This window comes from Ursus maritimus, unplaced genomic scaffold (genome assembly GCF_017311325.1).
Source record: "Ursus maritimus isolate PB19 unplaced genomic scaffold, ASM1731132v1 scaffold_4, whole genome shotgun sequence".
Taxonomy (NCBI): Eukaryota; Metazoa; Chordata; class Mammalia; order Carnivora; family Ursidae; genus Ursus; species Ursus maritimus.
Window position 1 is genome coordinate 56,665,317 of NW_024426552.1, and position 25,111 is coordinate 56,690,427.

The following is a 25,111-nucleotide window of genomic DNA, read 5'->3' on the forward strand; positions in this document are numbered from 1 at the left end:
CAATTCTAATTTATAATCAAGACAGCACAACCATTAGAAGCTACAAACCTTGGTGTTCAGAGGTGGACTTACCTACAACGGAGCCAGTACGACCAAAGTGACCTTTGAAGTATTCCTTGATACTTGTCACCCCACCTGACTTCCCATATACCCTAAGGCACAGAATATGTTTTTATAAACCTAATTACTCAGTTCTTCATTCCCTGGTAAATTATAAAATTACTGTTTTTCAGGGACAGCTGTTTTACAGCTTTAATCAAGGAATTATATCTGCTTTGCAAGAATAGGATATGGTCGATTTTTTTCATCTTAACCCCTGCTACAAAGTCACACTCAAAATCTGACTATTTAATATTCAAATACTTGTCAGTTAAATGACACAGAACTACTATAAATGTTTATTGAACTGAAATGAACTGCTGTACAATGTTACACTAAAGCAGCTCCTGTCTGAGTCCAAGTGGTACTTCCAAGTCTTCCCAGATTTTTTTTTTCACCAGTTCCACGTAAAACAGCAGGACACTGGACCAGTTAAGCACTTAAATGTCTCACAAATGAGCATCTAAACTCCCATTAAAGCAAAAATATCATCAATGTCATCTGTCTCCTTAATGGTTCCTGATGTATTATGTTTGTTCGTTTGCATCACTGTCCATGAATCAGTTTCATTTTCATTGCTTCCTGTAAGGTTTTCATGAATTTGTTTCTCTTTAGTTTGTATGACAGGATTTGAAACTCTGCCACTCGAGAGATGCTTACCGATAGGGTAGAGTTCAGTTCTATGAACTGTATAGTGCGAGAGTCTCCATTTACTGCTATCTGTAGCATTCTGAGTCCCTTGAGGGGATGGCTGAATTTCTTTTGAAAGAGTCAACTGCAGCTTTCTCTGTAGTTTCCTCTGTTCCAGTAAAAATCTATTCTGAGATCTTCTTCGTCTCGCATGATGCTTTGAAGTTTTGATTCCTGAGACACGAAGAAGGCAGTTGCAAATAGATGTTTTTATGCACTCTAGTTTCTTTGGCAAACTTTAAAAGACAAGAGAAAGGAAAAATCTAGCATTAAGACACAGACATTTTCAAAAACTTTTGTCTCCTTTTTACCAACTCCCAAAAGAAAAGTACACAATTTATCTACAAGTCCTATGCCTGTATACAACTACAGAGTCATCACAAGAAATACAAAAACAGAAGCTTCAACCCAAATTTGTGTTTTCAGAGCAGAGCTTCCCTCTGATTCAGATTGTAGCCAAGTATGTCCCCATTAGGTTCCCAAAGCAAAGTACCTCCTACAGCTGCCTAGCAAGGTAGCTGAGTGGTGAGATCCTGCCATACTTTAGTGTCAAGAGCCTCTCGCTGATAACCTCTAAACTGTCCATAGTGCAATGGGAGTGGAGCTGGGGAAAGGATATATCACAAAGCGAACAATCTGCCTGGATGTATTAATCCATATCTGGATACACAACTTCATGTTGTAGCAGGGAAAAAGAATCAAAGGAGGGAGGGAGTTTATCTAAGAATGAGAGGACAGAGCTTCTGGTGTAGACAACCCGATACCTTGGGCTGCCCTACTTGTGATTCATATATCTTCCTCAAGTGTGGGAATTCAGAACTCAAATAGCTGATTATTTTAGGTGCTTTGCTTCTGAATAAGGTATATTACGACAAGGTAAATCAGTACCTTCCTAACTGCCTGTTTGTGATAGATTTCAAAAGATTGGCATGGGCCTCTAACTTCTACCCCATTACCCTCCCCTTTTCCTTTTTAAATAAATCTATAACTTTGAGGAAGCCCTTTATTATGTAGTAATTCAAGATCAGTTTCCAAACCCTTTTCTTGTCTTACTGTAAGTGGCGATTTTTAAGTGGGGAGAGGGTAAGTGTACCTCCTAATTGAAACGTAAATAGAAAAAAATGAAAACAGAAGAATCAGAGGATCTGAATTGAGTTCTAGATCTCCAGCTGTAACAATCTGAGCAAAATCCCCTATGTCCTCAGCTACAAAATGGGAACAATAGTGCCTACCTCAGAGTTATCATGGACATTGAGTAAATTTAAAATGTACTATAAGTATAATATTGATACAGCAAAACAGGGCAATACAAAACAGCAGTTATTTTTGTGGGCTAGGGAATAATGGTTTAACCAAATACTACTTTGTTACCCTTCCCATTAACTTTTTAAATTATTATCATCTCTGCCTCATCTACCCCCTTCTCCACCTCAGAGTGAGCTTCCACCCTAGAATAGATCCTTTTTTAAATGGCTATAGGTCTTTAAAGGACCCTAATGTAGAAACTCTCTCAACAATTCATTACTTAGGAATACTTAACTTCTCCCACAGCTCTTAATCAAAACTTGTTTTCATTGATCTTTATAGCCATTTGTGTCTAAAATTGTTACCATGGGTATCTATTAGATTTTCAATAAAAATGTAAAACCCTAAAGTGTCTAACTTCATTGTAATGCTTCAACTAATACTGGCTCACAATCAAAGATAACCATCTTGAAGCAGTTCTGTGAATCTAAGAATTGGGGGAAAGGAAGAAATCAATACATGGAGAGTCTGGCACCCATGAACGAACATTACCTGACCCTAAGCCCAGAGTCTGGTGTGTGTCCTTGTAAGAGGCAGACCCTTCTGCTCTCACACCCTCATCCTGCTTCGCTGAAGCTGTGGGCAGACTGGCTGTCTCTCCTACTAGAGCAAGAGTGAGAGCTTAGCGCTCCATGAGGATTAAGTCTGTCTTAAACAACGCATCCCCAGGCTTAGCATACCACAAACACTCCTAAGGCTTTCTGAATGAACAAATGGAATGGTGAAGAATGTAAATGAATAAATCCAATTAACCAAGTTAACTTTCTCCTTCCCAATGACACAGCTGTGCCCAACAAAAGCAAACAAAATTGCAGTTTGAATAGATCCTTCTTTTAGGCCCCCTGGGGCTACTGGCCAACCCATTTTTTTAAAACGCTGACTTGAAGATACATACTTTTGCCCTAAGTAATAACAGAGAAGGCAAAGGAATATAATTCTTATTATATACCTACCTATAGCCTTGAGCTTCCACATGTTTAAGCCGGTTACTTTTAAGAAGTTTGTTACCCAGAAAGGAGGCCTGAGCCTTGAGTTTTTTACTCCTGCACCACAAAATCGCTGTTTGGATTTCTTCAGAAAGTTGAATGAAACTCTCAGCCTCTCGAAATCTTTGCACAAAACTTTTGGCACAGGGAGTTCCTGTTGCTTTCTGAGAAGAATGTTTGGTTGCCTTTAGTTTGGACTGAGAACATTTAAAGTTGGTCTCCTGAAATACGGAAAGGTGAGAAAAATATATTGGATTTGCTACACACTTGTAAATATATAACAACAGAGAAAAGTTGACTCACAGACTATGAGAATTAGAAAAATTCTTTTTAAAAGAAAGAAACCTTTTTTTTAAGGCTCACTGTGCTTTCCTTTGTCTTAAAAAACTTAATGGGAAGTCATCAGAGAGGGAGACAAACCATGAGAGACTCTTAACTATGGGAAACAAACTGAAGGTTGCTGGAGGGGAGGTGGGTGAAGGTTGGGGTAACTGGGTGATGGACATTAAGGAGGGCACGTGATGTGACGAGCACTGGGTGTTATACGCAACTGATGAATTCCTGAACTCTACGTCTGAAACTAATGTTGGCTAACTAATGTTGGCTAATTGAATTTAAATTTAAAAAAAAAACACTAATTTTTTATCCACCGCTCCTAACACAAGATTATTTTCCCCTCTATGCAACAACAGATCCCATCTATAACTGAATTCAGATGGGAACCATAATATAAATATTCTAACAGATATCTATTTAATCTATACATAAGAATGAAACTCTACACGAATAAGTATTGGCCAAAGTCTATCTGGTAGGGGAAAAAAAAATCACTGAAGAGCCCTCTTCCTTGATACTACGAGACTACCACAAATTTGTTTTTCACTTATTTATATACCCTGAGTTACCCTCCTCAATGATGGATCATAAACGTTACTGAAAATGCATGAAAACAGAGATGATGCTGAATGTATGTTAAAAGTGCTTAACTGAGCAACACTTCCAATTCAACCACCTTTTGATGTGGCACCTTTGTCTCTTCAACCCCATCTTTCTATGTCAAGTAAAGTCTGAATTGTACCAGCTTTCATTGTTTATGAAATATGCCACTTACTAGGTCTGCTTTCATCCTTCATTCAAAACTTCCGAATTTCTCACTTCACGAAAAACATAAAAAAGTAGTAGAAAATATAAAAGTAGAGACCTATCAATACTTTGCGTTGGTGATCGATAAAAGAAGTTCGACCTTAAAAGCAAGTTGAGCATGTTAGTGCTAATTGCTAAAACCGTGGTAGTGATCAGTCATGAATAAGGGCTGCGGACCAACCAACCGGCTTTAAAACCAGCTCACCCAGGAACAGCTGGATGGACTGCAGAACTTTCAAGGGTCAGAGAGCCATAGTTCTTGAGACAGAGTTGACAAAACGATTTGGGGGACTGATATAATGGTAAAGAACAAAGACTGTGAAACCAAACTGCCTGTATTCAAATCCCAGCTCTGCCCCATACTTGCGGTGTGGCCTGAACAAGTTTCTTGTCCTTTCTAGGCCTCAATATTCTCATCTGAAATTTGGAAACAATAGTAATAGCAACAACCTCACAGGGCTTTTGCAAGGATCGTAGGAATTAACACACATAAAGCATGTCGAGAGTAAATGCAATCTACATATTAGCTATTATTAGGACTATGATGATGATGATGATTCCTCCCTCTGGAACTCATAAATTGGACAGAATATAAATCCAAGTTAGAATCCTTGTAAAGATTCAAGAAAGAACTCTGACTTGTCAGAAATGATTAATTCTTAAATAGAAAAGAAGAATAATTCATGCAGGAAAGCAGGAGAAAACAATCTGAGGACAGATGGTAACAGAAGTCAAGTAGTTACCACATCAAAATAGGTGACACTGATGTACTTATCTGTTGCTAGGTCCAGAACAGAATTTACAGACACTAAGAGGAACCATGTTAAAGCTTGAAGCCTAACCAGGAAAGAAAGAGAAGCCACATGACAAAAGATGAGGATGACAGTACCAATGATGAGAGCAGCTAATGACATCTGACCACAGTTAAGTGCTTACCATACTCCAGACTCTGTGCTGAACACTTTACATGCATGAACTGCATAACCCTCTGAGGGGCATACTATATTAGAAAACAGAGGTATGGGCAGGTCAAGAAACTTACATAAGGTCACACAACTAGTACCAACTAAAGCCAGGACTCAAACCATTTCTGTCTGACTACAAACCTCATACTCTGTTTTAAAGATTTTATTCACGTATTTGAGAGAGTGAGAGAGAGCACACTCGAGCATGGGGGGGAGGGAGGGGGGAGCAGAGGGGGAGGGAGAGGGACAAGCAGACTCCACACTGAGCGCAGAGCCTTACACAGAGCTCAATCCCAGGACCCTGAGATCATGACTTGAGCCAAAATCAAGAGTCAGACACTCAACTGACTGAGCCACCCAGGCACCCCCAAAACTCATACTCTTAATACAATCCACACCTCCAATGGATCTTAGGGACACTTTAAAATTCTAGTGAAACTTTGAGTAAAACGTTTTTGAAGGCATTCTCTAACCTGAATTTACTGGATGCACTCAGTCCCTTGGGAGTGCCTTTATTCATTCAGAAGCATAGGCTGAAAACTAAGGTGGTGCTAAACTGAGAGCTGGGGATAAAAAAGAGATTCAATCTCTGCCTTTGGTAAATGGCATCTACTCTGCAAATTAGCAGAAATCATCAGCCACAGTAATATAAGCCAGACAAACCTGAATAGCTTTGTGTTTCAGCTGTTTGCAGAAAGCTCTCACATCAAATTCTGATGACTTTTCTGTAGAGATGGAGAGACCACAGATACAAAAACTTAGGCATACTATTTTCAAATCAACGAATTCTTAAGTATATGACATTTCTTGCCTAATTACTACAAAAGAAATAAAATTAATTTTAAGAGTCTGTGCCATATAAAAGCAAATTACCTTTGAAGATTTTCTTATTCTTAATTGGCTGTCCAAGATCCACATTATTCTGTGTATCGATCCTCATTTGTTTAGCTTTTTTGGAAATTCTGAGTACAGTTTCTTTGCTAGACCTCAGTGATTGCTCTTTTGTTAAGAACAGTTTATTTAACATTTTAGTTACTCCTTTAGCGGCAAAAGCTGTAGGCATTTTTTTCTTAAAGACCTCAAAATAGGGCTGTCCTAAAAATTCAGCAATATCAGAAGGAAAAGTAAAATCTTTGAAGTAAGGCAGTGGTTGAAATCTAGAGACCTCTTGCAGCAATCTGAACAATGGCTCATATAAAAAAGTCAGCCTTTTCAAAACACCTTTATAGAGAACCCTAGAAAAAGACAGGAGGCCATGAATTAGCCAGTAATTATAATTTGCAGATTATGTAATAACCACAACAGATTCAAAAGCTGAAAATAAATGTCTATCAATCTGCCACTATGGATAAAAAATGCTCTAGCGCATATTTGCAAAGAGCCAGATTAGTCCAACCCAAACAGAAAAATCCAAGTACAAAATGTTACTTAAAACTAAATAAAGTACTCCATGGGAAGATGTCTCAAAGGATATGCATCAATATCTTAAGTATGGTTTTAGCTACGTGGTGAGATTTTAGGCAAGTTTCAGGTTCTTCACATCTTCTCTGTTCTTTTGGAATGTCTTAAAATAAGCATGTATTATTGTTATAATCAGCAAAAATTAAAGCTATTTTCATTACAGAAAAGAGTAATATGTTAGCTGTTAGTAATTCTAATGTTCTTACCTCTAAGAATAAGCCGAATAAACAAGATGACAGGAAATAGTACTCGAGAGACCCAGGTTAAGACATCAAAGACCTAACCATCAACACTTAGGTTCCCAATCCACCCCACGTAAACTCTGATCAAGTGAAGAAACGGAACCCCTGCACCATCAGCATCCCATGGGAAAACATATGAAAACCTAGGCTGAGTTAGATGAAAAAGAAATTAAGGAGTATATGTACATACATACCATAACCTGCTCACCAGCCCAACCATCACAAGGTTTAAAATAATGAATTCTTGCAAGCCTAGGTGCTTCACAGTCAAGCTGGAGAATCAAGTTAAAGTTGGAAAACAAAACCAAAGTAATTTGGATTTTGCAAGTTACATTTATGAAAGAAACAGATGGGAAATAGAATTTTCTTGAAGAAATTAAAGCTTTAAAACGTTCTATTTCAATCATGGAAACTTAAAGTAATATGCACTCCGCTAGAGCTCCCATTATTTAGCTTTATGATTAAGAATTTCTAACCGTCAGTGCCCTTAGGATAATACATGTTAGATGGAAACTGGCAGTCTCTGGCAATAGCTGTATCGGGCAATTCCTAGGAAAAGGAGGCCAAGAAGCAAAATTTTAAGGGTAGGTTATAACTTTTACAAACCTCCTAGCTTTCAAACAGAAATACTATTAAATATATCCAAACAATTCCAATTCAGAGGAATGCATTTCAGTTGATTCAAGGATACAGAAATGTCTTGCAGCAACAGTCCAAGAGGCGAAGTAACAACTTGCAGGCTCCCAAAATCTTCATGAGCACCAGCTCCACCACCGGTTGGCTGGGAATAACACATGCTTTGGTAGTTACAGGCTGGTTTTCACTTCACAAAAACGGAAAAGAATGTTATTTTCATTCTTAAAGTTCATTACTTATAAAGCACTTACACAGCAGTTTTCAAGCAGAGATGAGGTGGAAGCTCAATTTGAAGTGGTTATGTTCAATGATTTGCTGGAGTTGACGGACAACAATGTTTCAATATGATCTACCTTGACCCAGATTTCAGTGTCATGCCAGTCCCTTCCACAAGCCAACAGAGGAGAGATTATCACAAATACCAGGTGTCCCTTATTAAAACAAAATTTGTAAGGCTCCTCAGTTGGGTTATATCCCAACACCCAGCAAAGATAAGTCCAAAGGGAGATCACACTGAAGGCCATGAATTCCCAGCCCACCACATAGCCCATCACAACGCAACTGGACCACTTACTTGGAAGAAAACAACTCAGACAGATGTTGAATTGAACCCTCCAAATCCATGTTTTTCAAACGTTTTAAACATTGTTCAACCTGAAAGGGAAAGAGCAGCTCAAATTCATATAATACAGACATGGCCACTGATATGACCAGGAAAGCAAGGAAATGCAAAAGTTCAAAGTATGGAAATACACTCAACACAAAAGAGTACTTTCATTTTAGGGTAAAATAATCTGTAGCCCAAAAGCAATTGCCCCTGCTTAAAGATTTAAAATTAACCCAGCCAAACAAATTTCTCAAATCGGTTATAACTAGGAATTTACTCTATGTGTAATTGATACTATGAAGGGCACTAAACTAAGTATGAGATTATTCTCAAGATTTTTCTGAAGCAACATGCTTTCTACTAGTGAAACTATTAAAATAAGACAGCAAATTAGGGGTGCCTGAGTGGCTCAGTCGTTAAGCGTCTGCCTTCGGCTCAGGGCGTGATCCCAGAGTTCTGGGATCGAGCCCCACATCGGGCTCTTCCACTGGGAGCCTGATTCTTCCTCTCCCACTCCCCCTGCTTGTGTTCCCTCTCTCNCTGGCTGTCTCTCTCTCTGTCAAATAAATAAATAAAATCTTAAAAAAAAAAAAAAAGACAGTAAAGTAATTAAGTACTAAATTTTAGCAGTTTGTAAATGGCCACAGAAATGAGGGAAGTGATTGGTTTACTCACTTTACAAAAGTATACTAAACACCTACTATATGCAAAGCATGCTGGGAAATAAAACAATATATAAGACACTTCCCATTCTCTTGTTGTTAAAAATCTAGTAGTAAAAATAAGATGTATAAAGCTTTTAAATACGAAAATAAAAGATATATCCTATTTAAAATTGCAATCCCCTCAGCACTCATCCCTTTCCTGCTTTATTTTTCTCCATGGCATTAATCATGATCTGACATTCCATGGATTGATTGACTGATGGTCTTTTTCCTCTCAACCACAATGGAAGCTCTGAAGCTCCATGAGGGCAATATATTTCATCTGTTTTATCCACCGCTGTAACTCAGTACTTTGCACAGTGTTAAGTAGGCACCCAACAGCATCTTTATTTAAAAAAAAAAAAAAAAAGGTAAAAGCTATGCATTATACAAAATGTGGTAAGAATTCTATAGTCCTCAGGAAATACCACACAAAGGGCATGCACGGACCGCATCCAGACTTTGAAGTGTGTAAAAATCTGGATGGGCGCTGATATTGGCAAAGATAATACCTTGCTAAAGCTGCATACATGCTACTAAAAATTTAAGTATCGATTTTATCATAACAGCATAGTTTTCAGAACAATGGAGGCAACAATCTTCAACTTCTCTGGGGTTAGCTCCTATCTTTTCAGTTTTTAATTCTGGACACTATACTTGGAGAAGAGTACTGACAAATCAAGATGATAAAACACCTGGGAAATACAGTAAGTGAGCCATGGTTCAAAACAAATATGGGAAAATAATTTTAAGAACTGTAGCAAGGCAGAGAGAACATGGAAGAACATAAGAACAGTCTTCATAACCCAAAGTATTGTCATATGGAAAGAGGAATCAAGACTATTTTGTGCGCTTTATGTATGGGAACATGACAGGGAGGCTAATTCTACTACTTAGCTTTCTTTGAAGGGAGAAAAACTCAAGGAGATAACGGTATAGTAGAATGTTAAGCAGATAGAAGGCAGTAGTAGGAATGGAGATGGTAGTTGCAGCGGCAAGAAACATGTTGCCTACTCTAAGGAACGGCAGGGAACATAAAACGGTACACAAATTACTGCCACATGTGGACCATGCTGAATACCATAAGAGTAGCACAAAGGGGAAGCCCAAATAGCCCACAGTCATAAAAAGAGGAGTTCAACTACACTAATAATAAAAAAATGCAACTTAAAATGAGATTATCACAATATGCACTCATGTTACACCTTAGGAAGAAGTTTATCACTGCCAGACGGCTTGAAATGGGACTTGCAGGATGGGAAGGCCTTTACCAGGCAGAGATGGAGGAGCTGGGCATTCTAAACATACAGGACCAGGTAAGCAAAAGTCAGGTGAGAGAACGAATGTGGTGAGCAGCAAGACTTGTAAAGAGTTCAAGTTGCCTGGAATATAAAATATATGAAGGTAAGAGAGAAGCCTGAGCTAAGGAAAACTGAAAAAGCCAGATCCTGGAGGATCTTGTAAGCCAAGCTAAGAAGTTTCATCTTTATTCAGGAGACAATGGAGAACAATTAAAAAAATCAAAGCCGCGTTTTAGGATGATTAACCTGGCTTTGGCATATAGAATATGCAAGAGTATAGGAAAGACTGGAGTTGAGGAAAGATCAATTAGGATAGCAAGACAACTAAAAGTTGGCAAGTTCCGAAGAAAGAAGATGCAGCCAGAACTAAAAGGGTCTAGATGCAGAGAAAGTTTTGATTGATCAATTGATTGAATGGGAGAGCTACATAAAAGGAAGAAGCAGAGAAAACAGAACACCAAATTTTTTTGATTAGATAATTACTCATAGCTTGGAAGCCAGGAGGAAAAATAGGTTCATTCTGATATGTTCAACTTGAAATACATTCCAATTTGGTTTTGAAGTAAAAGACTCATAAGGAGATAAAAAGCTGCCCCAGCGAAGAAAACTTAGGCAAAGACCATGCTCCCAGATCTATCTTTGATGAAGAAATCTCCATTCTTTTTGCCTTAAGTAATGGGAGTAGAAAATTAACCAGCAGGCACAAATCTGTAAAGTTAGAGAATATGTCTGTTTCACCTCTGTATACTGAGCACCATGCATAGTGCCTGGCACATAGAAAGTTACAAAAAATACCTGCAGAATTAGTAAGGTGAATGAATTTATGAACTTATAAGGAACCCAGCTTAGGAGACTTGACTGTATGGTGTAGTCTCTAAACTAGAGGGCCCAATTTTGTCTTAAACTCTAAAAATTACAGGACACCATTTTCCATAACTTGTTATACAGCCATTTAGTCTAATACATTACTGATTATATACCCCACAATATATAAACCACAACTTTGTGCTTTTTATGATTTTAGGATTTTGATTATGCTCAGGAAATTGTTTCTTAATCCAACACTTTGTCTTGCTCAAATCACTGTATCTGTGAACTAGGCAAGAGTACAATAATTTATTATAGATTATATATAATGAAAACTTTTCATAAAAATTACCCACTAGAAACAAGACTGGCAAAGAATTAAACAGAGTTCCTTTCTAAATAAATTGCGTTTTGAAATGCTTTCAGGAAAAAAATATGAAAGCCCACATGCAACTGTGGACTGAGGATCTATTAAGTCACAAGTAACTGAGTTTCCCATAATAACAAAATATTAAGTGGCAGTGTGATCTCATTTTCATCAAGCAAACATATTGAGTCGTAAACCACAGGGCTTCTCCTTACCTGTTTGAGGGCTAAGTGGGGCTTGTGGCGGCCCATTCTGTTGTGATTGCTGTAAAGGATTGCGCATAGCACATCTGTTTCTGCATCTAAGGTTTGGCTCTTCAGTGACAGTGTAACAAGACAGCATTCTCTAATTACAGCTGCAATACAAAGGTCTAAACCAGAGATATTTAATAAAACTTAGTATGTATTTCCATGTGAAGTTTATTATGTAAAAATTCTCTGAAGGAACATCTTTCCTTATTAAGGGGATTAAGAAAAAATTAATATAATCAGTTTTAACTATAAGAACATAATTAACAATTCTAAGTATGTGAGAAGATGGAAAACGGTGACTGATGATACGGTCCAGAAATCATTAAGAGAACATCTGTTAAACAATAACGTATATCTTTTTATTACATTTTATGGTGATTTTTAATAATCTTTCATATGAATACTTTGCAGTCATTTGGTGTACACTTATACCTAAGTACTTTGATGGCAGAGTACATGTTCTGTACTTCTCTAAATCCCCTATTTTGCTATGTACATTTGTTTATGTACATAAGCAAGGCCGAAACTCATACTCAAAAGCAAAGGTGAGGTATGTAGGTACTACTTCCGGGTAAGAATATATTCGGATAAGAGAGACCACTGTGGCAACTAGAAGTTACGTTATTTGGCCTGACTGAACAGGGGGTGCTCAGAACGAAATAACAGCTTCCTAGTCTGAAAAACTGTTAAGTAGAAGATGGAGTTAATGTGTGTCTCTGTGGCACTAAAGGTAGCACTAGCATCCCAGATGGACAGAATAGAAAGGCAGATTCCTACAGAACAGGGAGAACGTTATTTTGCCCCAACAATATGAAGCCAGAATCGACAGCTTTGAGGATGGGGAGTTGCTGAATTTCCACGTCTGATAGAAATTCTGTTAAAGAATTTTTTAATAGAGGAAGATTAAGCTATAAATTGCGTAGGTTGGGTGGATGGTGAAGAGGATATGATGATTAGATAGGTTGTATTTAACATTAACTATCACTTGAGTGTTCATTTATCAGGCGCTATTTCAAATGCTAACGGTACCACTTTCTCAAAGCAGCCCTATGAGATAGGTACTATTTTATCCGCATTTGAAAATGAGCTGAGGCACAGAAAGGTTAAATAACGACACCCCCCAACCTGCCCAGCTCCAGCAGAGCGAAGTGCCAGGATTCAAACCCAATCTAGCTACTCCTTACTGGGCCCTACTGCCTAAAAACAGGGACCACGGATAAAACACTTTAAAAGCACTCTCCCCTAATGACATCCTTAGATGCTCTCAACAACCGGTGATAGGTAGGGAGGACTAACCCCGTTTTACAGATGAGGCACTGAGGCCAGAAAGATTGCAGTCTAAATACAGAATGCCCCAGCTGCCTTCCTAAGAGATCACGGAACAGACTTCTGTGTGAACCGGACTGCTGGGACTGCTGGCGGCCTGAGGGAGCATAGAGTTTCCAGGCAGCACCTCTCCCGGACGCTACCTGCGTCCACCTCCCTCCGCCCTTCGGGCGCGGGGCTGAGCCTTGGGCATTCGTCGCTCCAGCCAGACCGTGCGGTAGCCACAGTGGGTTTAAAGAAGGATTCCAAAGCAAGCCAGTGTCCCCACAAGCAAAATTCCTGGCAAACTCGGCAGCCCAGGTACCCCCGGCCCGGTCCTGCCCTGGGCCCCTTCCCAGTGTCCCGCGGGCTCAGGAAGTCCCGCCCCCCCACCGCGCACGTGCGCCGGCCCGGCCCGAGACCGCCTCCGGAAGCGTCTGCAGTTCACCGGGCCCCTCACTCACTCAGGGCTGCGTCGGGGTCCTCTATGGTCACTGAGCTGTGGCTCCCCGCCTTCGGGATTCTCAAGCGGTTCCACGGCTCCAGGCCCGGCAGCCCCGTAGCCATTTTGGGAGGCCGGGGAGGGGCTGGGAAGGGCGGAGCTGGGCGAGACCTAAAGAAGCGACCGAGGGAGGGGAGAAGAGAGGAAATCTGGGGAGGAAGAGGGCAAGGGGTGGGACTGGGGCGGGGCCCGGAGGTGGGGGCGGGACTTTGCCGAATCATGGACCAAATACAGTGGACTGGAGAGGATAGTCGTCCAGTCCCTGATCACTAAAACCTGGCCGCGTATGAGAAACTTCGGAGAGTTTGGGGTTGGGGGTCGGGGAAAGTTACATCCCAGTACTACTCAATCAGAATCGCCGAAGGGGGGAGGAGAGGCTACCCATACACTCCCATCTCCGCATCAGACATTAGGGGGAACGGAAGAAATTAAAGACTTATGAAAAGGCTTAAGAAAGGTGTGGTATTTGAAACACAGGAGAGGGTATTTACTTTGCCCAAGACAGTCAAGGAAGTTTCCTCTATCTTCACCAGCAAAACCGCGATCACGTCAAAGAAACTTGGAGGCCGTCATACTGCATCAACCCCATCCTCTATCAGTGTTTAAAAAATGACGGTACCGCATGGTCTGCTGATCCTCACCGTTTTAATAACTTTCTAATTATCTTCAGCCACACTGACGCGACCTTACTTGAGAAAGTCATCCACTATAATATATTAGAGAGGCAGTCCATGGGTTTTGGAGACAGACCACTAGGGTTCTAATTCTAGCTCTGCCATTTACTAGCTCAATGACCTCAGGAAAGTTACATGACTTCACCAAACCTTAGTATCCTTATGGGTAAAATGAAAATAATAGTCTCTACCTTAGGGTTCTAAAGTGCTTTAGAACAGTGTCTGGCACTGTTCTAAAAAAAACAGATTTTTACTCTTACCGGAATTAATACCGTTATTTCTACTGTTTAATACAAATAACCTTGCCCTATTGAAACACTTGCCACTGTCTACATACCTTTGCAAATACTAATTCCTCCACCTGGATCATCCTTCTGAAACAGTCTCCCTTCCTCAGCTCTGGTGTCATCATCTCTGGGTATTTCTTCCTGAGCATCCTATCCCTGTTCCATAACGTGATATAGAGACCCCTTTATATACTACCATAGTGCCTTGAATTGGCCTCTGTGTTAGCTTCCTATTGCTGCTGTAATAAATCAGCAAGAAACTTAGTTACTTAAAAGACTTACTATATTTCCGGAGATCAGAGGTCCAAAATGGATCCCCCTGAACTAAAGTTGGCAGGGCTGGATCCTTCTGGAGGCTCTAATGGAGAATTCGTTTATTTTTTCCAGTTTCTAAAGGCCACTTGCATTGCGTTCCTTGGTTCATGTGTCCATCCTCCATTTTCAAAATCAGTAACATAGCATCTTCCCAATCTCCCTCCACCCTCTCTTTGTCTCATTCTCCTGCCTGCTTTGAAAGACCCTGGTGATTACAGTGGGCCCACCAAGATAACCTGGTATAGGGGCGCCTGGGTGGCACAGCGGTTAAGCGCCTGCCTTCGGCTCAGGGCGTGATCCCGGCGTTCTGGGATCGAGCCCCACATCAGGCTCCTCCACTGGGAGCCTGCTCTTCCTCTCCCACTCCCCCTGCTTGTGTTCCCTCTCTCGCTGGCTGTCTCTATCTCTGTCAAATAAATAAATAAAATCTTTAAAAAAAAAAAAAAGATAACCTGGTATAATCTCCCCATCTCAGAATCTCTAACTTAATCACATCTGCAAAAATTGTTTTGTAACATAGTCACAGATTCTGGGGATTAGGATTTGGACATCTTTGGGGAACCATTATTCAGTTACCATAGACTCTCTCGTAGAATTACTTCACTGTAGGGGCGCCTGGGTGGCACAGCAGTTAAGCGTCTGCCTTCGGCTCAGGGCGTGATCCCGGCATTCTGGGATCGAGCCCCACATCAGGCTCCTCCGCTATGAGCCTGCTTCTTCCTCTCCCACTCCCCCTGCTTGTTTCCCTCTCTCGCTGGCTGTCTCTATCTCTGTCGAATAAATAAAATCAAATCTTTAAAAAAAAAAAAAGAATTACTTCACTGTATTGTATTTGTATGTCTTCATCAATGGCACATGAGCTTACTGAAGGCAGTACTGCGGATATAGTTTACTGATCTTTATATCTTAATGCTTAACTCAGAGCCTGGCATATAATGCTCTGAGGACCTCAATAAATTTTGATAATTTATTGAGGCATAATTGCTATACAAAGAATCACACATATTTAATGTATAAAATTTCCGTTTGTCTATATTTACTTGTTGAATAGGAGACGAGATAACGTTTGAATAGACTTTTTAAAAGATGATTAAGAATTTCTCAGGCAGATATGGAAGAAGGACATCCCTGACAGAAAGGTTGGAAGACAACGTTTGGGTTGTAAGACATGGTTTGGAAGAATCGCTAGTCCTGGGTCAGTATTGCTGGAGGGTGATATGTGCTGAGGGATGAAGCTGGGAGTGGTGGTGTCATATCCTGGGCAGAACTTGAATTTTACCCTGAAGGCTGGTGGTTCCCCAAACTGGCTGATCATAATTAATCTGGATAACTTTTAAAAAATAGAAATTATCAGGCCCCACTTTGGAAATTCTTATTCATCAGGTATGAGTAGGGCTCTAATCTGTTTTTGAAAAGCTCCTTGTGATGGTATTTTGGATTGGGGAGCCCTTGCTGTAGGTGATAAAGGAGTCTCTGAGTCTCAAGCAGAACAGTTTTGGTCACCTTGCATCAAAGAGCACCCCGAAGGGGCGCCTGGGTGGCACAGCGGTTAAGCGTCTGCCTTCGGCTCAGGGCGTGATCCCGGCGTTCTGGGATCGAGCCCCACGTCAGGCTCCTCCGCTATGAGCCTGCTTCTTCCTCTCCCACTCCCCCTGCTTGTGTTCCCTCTCTCGCTGGCTGTCTCTATCTCTGTCGAATAAATAAATAAAATCTTTAAAAAAAAAAAAAGAGCACCCCGAAGAACAGATTTAAAGGAGATGAAACTGGACATAAGGAGGTAAAGGAATCTATTGCAAACACTGAGGCAAGACATGACGATGGCCTGGGTTCAAATACTGGCACTGAAGGTGGATAGTAGAACCTATGTAAATGTCTGGTGTTTAGATAACTAGATGTCTAGCATGACTTCCAGATTTTTGCTTTGAGTTTTAGATATAGGTTTTAAAAGTGGAACAGATTTAGGTCGGTGGCAGGGATAATGAGATAACTTTTGATATATTGATTTTGAGATCACCCACAGGCTGTTCACAAGAATATGGCCAATTCACCAATTGAATAAATGGGACTATAGCTCAAAATGTGATTGCAAAGGGAGGGATATAGAGATGGTGAATATAGGATAATATTTTTAGAAGCTTAGATAAGGGTAGACAGTTTAATTTGTAATAGCGTTTTGTTTTGTTTCTCATTTTAAGGTAGTGTATCAGTCAGGGTTCCACCATTTCAAACAGAATCAATGGGAAGATATATAGATATAGATATTTTTTAAAGGATTTATTGAAAGAAATTGGTTTGCACAATTGTGGGGGTTGGATAGCCAAGTTCAAAATCCAGGTGGCAGGCCAACAAAAGCAGGCTGGAAACTCAGGCAGAAGCTGAAACTATAGTCTATACATGGGATTTCTTCCTCCATCCTGTTTTCAGAGAAACCTCAGTTCTGTTTTTAAGATTTTCTAAACTGATTGGATTGGGTTTATCAGATTTCCCATGATAATCTCCTTTACATAAAGTCAACTGATTGTAGCTGACAATCCCATCTACAGAATAGTTTCACAGTAACACCTAGACTAGTGTTTGACTGAGTAACTGGGTACTATAGCCTAGCCCAATTGATACACAAAACTGACCATCATGGACAAGAAATGTGTTGCTCACATATAGGCTAAAGGAAAGGAGCCAAAAGAGTTAGAGAAACTAGCCATACTACAGAGGTAGAGGGGAGAAAATTAATAGAACAAGATCGATTATTCATTCAATACAGTTTTTGAGCATCAGTTGTTTGCCAGGCACCATACTAAATCCCAAAGGAGACAAACAAGGACGGGATCAAATTTGCAGGTAAAGAGGTTGGCTTAAAGATCAAAAAAGCCCTTATTCTCCAAGCCAGGAAGAAAAATAAAAATACCTTTCAATATGGAGATGTTGAGGGTGGTGTACTCGGAGGATGAGGGACCCCAGAGCAAAAACATCTGTGTAGTCTGTGGAGCAGGATTTGCGATCATTACCAAAGTAGACGCAGGGAAGTGGGGATGCAGGTAAGCAGTAGATATTTGAAGTCAGAGCTTCCTTGAACTGAGGGGTGTAGAAGAGGCATGGGCTCTGTACATTAGACAGAAAGTAAGGTTTTAGGGCCATGCGTGGAAAGTTCAGAGTCTATAAAGAAGGACTGCCACAGACACAAATGACCATCAAATAAACAAAACCTTGGCCATCTCATTAGTAATCCAAAAAATGCCAATTAAAATAATTTTCAGGTACTGTCAAATAGAGTAAAAAGAGTAAAAAGCGTGGTGTCCCATGTTACTAAGGCTTTGTACAAAAATTTGGATACAAAGTTATCCTTTGTTGTTGTCATAAAATTGGAAAATGATACAATACTTACATGATGAATCAGTTGGTTTCTAATATTTTGGCAACTGAATTCTTTTCCCCCACAGAAATCAAATATATAAAACAAGTAAAAGTGGAATTGCAGTGATTAAGGTGTATGGTAGAATGCAGGGCCCTCCCATTAAGTGCTATAAGACACTTCCTAGGAACCGTTTTGAACCCACAGTTGTAAATAAATAAATATGTATTGATGTGAGTGATTTTTGATGATGCAGTAAGTTGTTTTTTAAAGCAACTTAGAAAACGGTATGTATAATGCAATTTCATGAAAAAATACACACCCACACATTGAGGAAAAGGTCTAGAAGGATCTAAATGAAGGTGTTAACAATAATTATCTTTCCAGCAGGGGGATAGATCTTTTCTTCTTCTATGAACTGTTTTGTATTTTCTATTTAAAGGAAAGGAAAATAAGGAAAGAAATAAATATGTGTTAAAATGGCCATAATTGACCATATATGGCCATAAATGGCCAAGCAATGCCAATGCACACACACGCACACACACCGATATATTTAGAGACATATGCTTTCTACTATGCATCCTATTATGGCCTCTCAGCTTCAGTCCTACTCTTTTATACTTTGCTCTGTGATGCTATGGCTGGGACAATGCAAAACCAAATCATCTTTGCCAGCTGGTAGTTACATCAACATGGCCCACTAGAGGGACATTGGAAGGAAGGAAGAGGAGAAAAGGGACTTGTTCTTTCTGTTTGCTCCCTTCTTTCTGACGGGTATTGCCCCACAACAGCTCTTCATCCTGGGTAATGGCAGTTCGTTCTAGTCCCTGACTCTTTTGACGCACTAGCAGAACTTGTTGACTCCTCAGATGTAGTAGCAGCACCTGGATGGTGTTCTCTCCTCAAAGATCTTGGTCCCAATCTGCAGATCCCTTCCTCCAAAAGTCTACATTCTGATAACCCCAAACTCTTCCCCTTGTTTCTTCAGCTCCAGGATTTGTAACTGCTTTTGCATGTATGCTTTTCAGTTCTTAAACATCTATTTAACCAGTTCCTTATGTTAAATTCTCTCTGATGAAATAGGTGGTATGAGTCTTTTTTACTAATGGACTCTGACTATTATGATACTTAGAACAAGAAGTAGTCCTGTGAAACAGCCCCTCAAAATGGGATGAGGTTGGTTTGGCTATGTCCCTTAGCTTTGGAACTCAGTAGTTTCCTTATCAAGAGGAAAGGGAATATGATAAATCCATGCTGTACTGTACTGTCATGCTTAATCACCTGAGGCTGATTGTGATGAAATGCCTTCTGAAGCCCCAAGAGGACTAGATGACTATTATAGTAGCAATGATGCTTCTGAGTGCACTGGAGAGCCTACAAAAAATGACAAGCTCAGATCTTTAACTCTTAGCTCAAGTCATAGAGAATCAGAGAGCTTCCGTGGGGGTCCTGACAGAATCACTTATTTCTTATAGCTGCAGGGCTGAACTTGACCCCGAAATTGATTTTGTTGGTTGAATAATTCCAAACTAAATTGAATTTATTGACTCTCAGGTCTCGTATATACAAGTCAGAGCATTGATTAGTAAGAAGGACTCTTCAGACTTGGAATAGCAATTATCTAATTTGATTTGGGAAAAGCTGAGAATCAGAGAAGCCTGTTACCTTGTGTCTGAGGAAGCTTGTGTGAAAACCCTATAAAAACCTCAAGACCCACCCCAACCACTTCCCATCACCCCTAGAGCTATACCTCAAGTAGGATCTCAGTTTGCTCCAGGGAGACAAATATAAAGTTTGACATGGAAAGAAATAGTTTATACTCCAAAATAATTGCAAAATGTTGCTTATTTTTACTGACAGAAACTGAAGTAATAATGGATTTTAAAGTTATTAAACTAAAGAGGATGGAATATGAAACTCTGGATTGGACCAAATGTGTCGATATGAGTCTCATCATACGAGTTGCTAGAGATTCTTACAGTTAGAACTATGTCTGACAATTTTCTTTGTTGATTGAAACTTGAACTCAGCTATAGTTTATATTCAATGAAGACAAGATGTCAAATTTCCTGGCACGATGTAGAAGGAGGAATCCAAATTCTCAGGGAGATTGGAATAATGGAATGGATATATAATCTGTGATCTGCACACTCATCCACCCACTCACCCCCAACTGTGTCCTCTTAAAATTCACTCCCTGAACTGAGGCACTGAGAAATACATTAATGAAGCACTACCAGTATCCTCACAAAGCTCTGTAATGGCTGTCTTCTGTAGGCTCTGGTGCTGATAGGAAGATATCACCATTGAAATCTGCTCCCAGAATGACAAAGCCCATGTGATACCAATTAATTACAAGAGAAAAGATTGATGCATTTACTATAGTGGACAGTAGGGAGAAAATGGTAATCAAATTGTTTTGACTAGCAGGGATCTTTAGTAGTAGCTAACTGATGATGGAGTCTGTGGAAATTGAATAGATTACAGCCCAATGAAATATTACTTCATCTCTAGAGCAGGGGCCAGAAACCTCACTTGAACACCAAAATGGAGACATGACTTCTTACTCAATTTACAGACTTAAGTTCAACAACATAGATTCCCTTGGTAGACAAGGAACCAGTAAAAAGATGTTCATTGCTATCATTCACAGTAACAAACATTTGGAAACATTTAAGTATCCATATTTCAGTTACCTATTGCTGGTTAACAATCAACAACTTAGTGACAGGTTGTTGGACTGGATCTAGAAGACCCAAGATGGCCTTACTCGCCACTTTGGCACTCTCCCTGGGACGGCTCAAATGGCTGAGGGTGAGCTGGGATTTCTGGGTCTCTCTCCTTTCATGGCATTAGCTGGGCTTACACATATTGTCTGGGACCTTAGTTCTCTTCCACATGACTTTTCTATCCGTATGGCATCTCATCCTCTAGGACCTATCTCTCCATATAGACTCTCTCCAGTAGGATAACCTGGACTTCTTTACATGGTAGCTGGATCCACCATGAGCAAAAGCAGATGCTAGGCTTTGTTTTGTCTCGGCTCAGAAGTACCTGAATGCCATTTCCATCACATTCTATTGACCAAAACAAGTCATAAGGGTGGCCAGATTCAAGGATTGGGAAAACAGACTCCATCTCTTGTTGGATAAAGTAATAAAGACACATTGCAAAGAGGCACGAACACATGGAGAAGTCATTATTCTTTGGGCACCCTTTTTAAGAACCTACTACAGTCTAATATTTCTTTAAAAAATTATGGTAATGTTCTGGTCCAAGATGGCAATGTAGGAAGACCCTGGATTTGCCTCCTTTACAGACCACACCAAATCACACCTATTCATGGAGTAATTCCTCCTGAAGAAGAACTGAGGGCCTACTGAACAGCTTTTGCACAACAAGAGAGAGAGATAATGGCAGAAGAGAACAGCAAGAGTGATAGACACTGGTAACAAAGGGAACCCCACCCTGAACACTACAAACTGCAGTGGAGAGGGATGGTACTGAGGTACTAGGAACAGATTCATCTGTCCTTGGGCACAGAAAAAAAGCCCTGGTTTAAAAGAGCAGCTAACATATGAAAGAACAAGCCCCAGAATTCCACCAAGTGGTAGGGGAAGCTGCAAGAACTCTTTCAGAATCGGAGGGACTAGAGAATGACAAGGTTTATGTCCCTTCTCCACCTTGAAATCACAGACTGAAGCAGGGTCCAGACACCATAGACAAATTGCTGCTTAAGCAAGCCCCAGGTTCTTTAACCTACCCAGTGGCAGTCATGCTGGTGCACAGAAAAAACCTGCGTTTAAAAGAGCAAATAGCATAGGGGCACCTGGGTGGCTCAGTTGTTAAGCATCTGCCTTTGGCTCAGGGCATGATCCCGGAGTCCTGGGATCGAGCCCCACATCAGGCTCCTTTGCTGGGAGCCTGCTTCTTCCTCTCCCACTGCCCCTGCCTGTGTTCCCTCTCTTGCTGGCTGTCTCTCTCTCTGTCAAATAAATAAATAAAATCTTTAAAAAAAAAAAAAAAGAGAGCAAATAGCATAAAAGAGAGCCAAGCTTAGAACTCTACCAGCTGGCAGCTGCAGCGGGAGGGGAGCTATTGGATCACTCTGTGGGTGGGAGGGGCTGGCGGACACAGTCTACACTCCCCCTCCACCCTACTAATATGAAGGGATGGATAAACATTTACCATGTAATGGAAGCAAAAGAAAAGAAAGTTGGATCAGACAAAACAAACTTTAAAACAAAGACTGTAACAAAAGACAAAGAAAGGCATTACATAATGATAAAGGGATCAATCCACCAAGAGGCTATAACAGTTATAAATATCAACACACCCAACACTGGAGCACCTAATACATAAAGCACATATTAATGGACATAAAGAGAGAAATTGATGGTAATACAATAATAGTAGGAGACTTTAACACCCCACCTATATCAATGGATAGATCGTCTAGGCAGAAAATTAATAAGGAAACAGTGTCTTTGATTAACACGTTAGACCAGATGGACATAACAGATATACAGAACATTCCATTCAAAACAACAGAAGACACATTTTTTTCAGATGCACATGGAACATTCTCCAGAACAGATCACATGTTAGGCCACAAAACAAGCCTCAATAAATTTAAGATTGAAATCATACCATGCATGTTTTCCAACCACAATGGTATGAAACTAGAAATCAATCACAAGAAAAAAAAATAGAAAAAACACAAACTTGTGGAACTCAACAACATGGTACTAAACAACCAACAAATCAATGAAGTAATCAGAGAAGAAATTTAAAAATACATGCAGACAAATGATAATGAAAACACAACAGTCTAAAGATCTTTGGGACATAGTGAAAGCAGGTCTAAGAGGGAAATATATAGCATACAGGCCAACCTCAAAAAATAAGAAAAAGTTCAAATAAATAATTTAAACTTACATCTAAAGAAACTAGAAAAAGAAAAAGAAAGTCCAAAGTGAGTGGAAGGAAGGAGATAAAGATCAGAGCAGAAATAAATGACATAGAGACTAGAAAACAAAACAAAACAAAACAAAAAACAATGAAACCAAGTACTGGTTCTCTGAAAAGATCAACAAAATTGATAAACCTTTACCAGACTCATCAAGAGAAAAAGAGAAAGGACCCAAGTAAGTAAAATTAGAAATGAAAGAAGAGTAACAAGCGACACCACAAGAAATACAAAGGATTATAAGAGAATACTACAAAAACGAACATACCAACAAATTGGACAACCTAAAAGAAATGGATAAATTCCCAGAAACACAATCTTCCAAAACTGAATCAGGAAGAAATAGAAAATCTAAACAGACCACCTATTAGTAACAAAATTTAATGGGTATTAAAAAAAATACTACCAAAAAAAACAAAAGTCCAGGACCAGATGAATTCACAGGTGAATTCTTAGAAACATTTAAAGAAGAGTTAATACCTACTCTATTCAAATTATTCCAAAAAATAGAAGAAAGGAAAATTTTCAAATACATTCTACAAGGCCAGCATTACACTGATACTAAAACCAGATAAAAACACCCCACAAAAAAAGAAACTTACAGACCAATATCCCTGATGAACATAGATGCAAAGGTCCTCAACAAAATATTAACAAACTACATTCAACAATACATTAAAAAGATCATTCATCATGATCAAGTGGGATTTATTCCAGGGATGCTAAGGTGGTTCAGTATTCACAAATCAATCAATGTGTTACATATCAACAAAACAAAGGGTAAAAGTCATATGATCATTTCAATGGATGCAGAAAAAGCATTTGACAAAATTCAATACTCATTCATGATTTTTAAAAAAAAAATATATATGAACAAGTTCTTTATTTAATAAGTAGAATATTTATAGTGTTCTCTCTCTTTTTTTAAATGTTTTTTTATTATATTATGTTAGTCACCATACAGTACATCCCCGGTTTCCTATGTAAAGTTCGATGATTCATTAGTTGTGTATAACATCCAGTGCACCATGCAATACGTGCCCTCCTTACTACCCATCACCGGTCTATCCCATTCCCCCACCTCCCTCCCCTCTGAGGCCCTCAGTTTGTTTCTCATAGTTCATAGTCTCTCATGCTTCATTCATGATTTTTAAAAACTCTCAACAAAGTGGGCTTAGAGGAACATGCCTCAACATAATAAAGGGCATATATGAAAAATGCATAGTTAAATGGTGAAAAACTGAGGTTTCCCTGTAAGATCAGGAACAAGACAAAGATGTCTGCTCTTGCCACTTTTATTCAGGATGGTTCTGGAAGTCCTAGCCGCAGCAATCAGACCAGAAAACAAAATGAGACATCCATATTGGTAAAGAAAAAGTTAAACTGTCACTATTTGCAGATGACATGATACTATACATAGAAAACCCTCAGGACTTCACCAAAACAAAACAAAACAAAACACCCTACTATAAGTAATAAATGAATTCAATAAATTTGTAGGATATAAAATTATTACCCAGAAATTAGGAGCATTTCTATACACTAATAACAAAGTAGCAGAAAGAGAAATTAAGAAAACAATCCCATTTGCAGTTACACCACAGGAATAAAAAACCTAGAAATAAACCTAACCAAGGAAGTAGAAGACCTGAACTCTGAAAACTATAAAATATTGATTGAAGAACTTGAAGACAACACGAACAAATGGAAACATATTCCATATTCATGGATTAGAAGAACTAATATTGTTAAAATGCCCATACTACCCAAAGCAGTCCACAGATTTGCAACAGCATTTTTCACAGAACTAGAACAAATAATACTAATATCTATATGGAACCACATAAAGCCCTAAAGAGCTGAAACAATCTTGAGAAATAAAAACGGAGCTGTAGGGTCACAATTCCAGATTTCAAGATATACTACAAAGCCGTAGTAATCAAAACAGTATGATACTGGCACAAATATAGACACATGGATCAGTGGAACAGAATAGGGAGCCCAGAAATAAATACATGCATATATGGCCAATTTATCTATAACAATAAAGTCAAGAATATACAGTGGGGAAAAAGGCAGTCTCTTCAACAAATTGTGATGGGAAAACTGGACAGCTACATATAAAAGAATGAAATCTGGACCA

The 25,111-nt window shown here is 39.4% G+C and overlaps 2 protein-coding genes across 12 annotated transcripts in view; one reads left to right on the forward strand and one right to left on the reverse strand.

Moving 5' to 3' along the window:
- The window catches only part of GTPBP8 (GTP binding protein 8 (putative)), a 183,486-nt gene that overhangs the window by 17,015 nt on the left and 141,360 nt on the right, over positions 1-25,111 (forward strand). For 6 of the 8 annotated variants that reach the window (XR_005832184.1, XR_005832185.1, XR_005832186.1 and 3 more), the window contains exon 6: positions 10,049-10,154. Coding sequence is in view for 4 of the 8 variants with exons in the window: in XM_040621241.1 (XP_040477175.1) it covers positions 10,049-10,154 (106 nt within the window). In the remaining 4 variants the exon portion in view is untranslated. Of the gene's footprint in view, positions 1-5,008; positions 5,296-10,048; positions 11,521-25,111 lie in introns of those variants that run through there. The other 2 variants (XM_040621243.1, XM_040621245.1) reach the window with 2 other exon arrangements.
- NEPRO (nucleolus and neural progenitor protein) lies at positions 376-14,994 on the reverse strand. Of its 4 annotated transcripts, none has more exons than XM_040621237.1 (9): positions 13,334-14,994; positions 11,529-11,683; positions 8,102-8,181; positions 7,583-7,714; positions 7,086-7,163; positions 6,062-6,423; positions 5,852-5,913; positions 3,048-3,301; positions 376-1,025 (listed from the first exon to the last, which is right to left on the reverse strand). In XM_040621237.1, the coding sequence occupies exons 1-9, from the start codon at positions 13,590-13,592 to the stop codon at positions 563-565; spliced, it is 1,845 nt and encodes a 614-aa protein (XP_040477171.1). In that variant the 5' UTR covers positions 13,593-14,994; the 3' UTR covers positions 376-562. The 4 variants fall into 4 exon arrangements, with proteins under 4 accessions (XP_040477171.1, XP_008704846.2, XP_040477173.1 ...); XM_008706624.2 differs by lacking the exon at positions 13,334-14,994 and adding an exon at positions 13,034-13,257; XM_040621239.1 differs by lacking the exon at positions 13,334-14,994 and adding an exon at positions 12,861-12,988.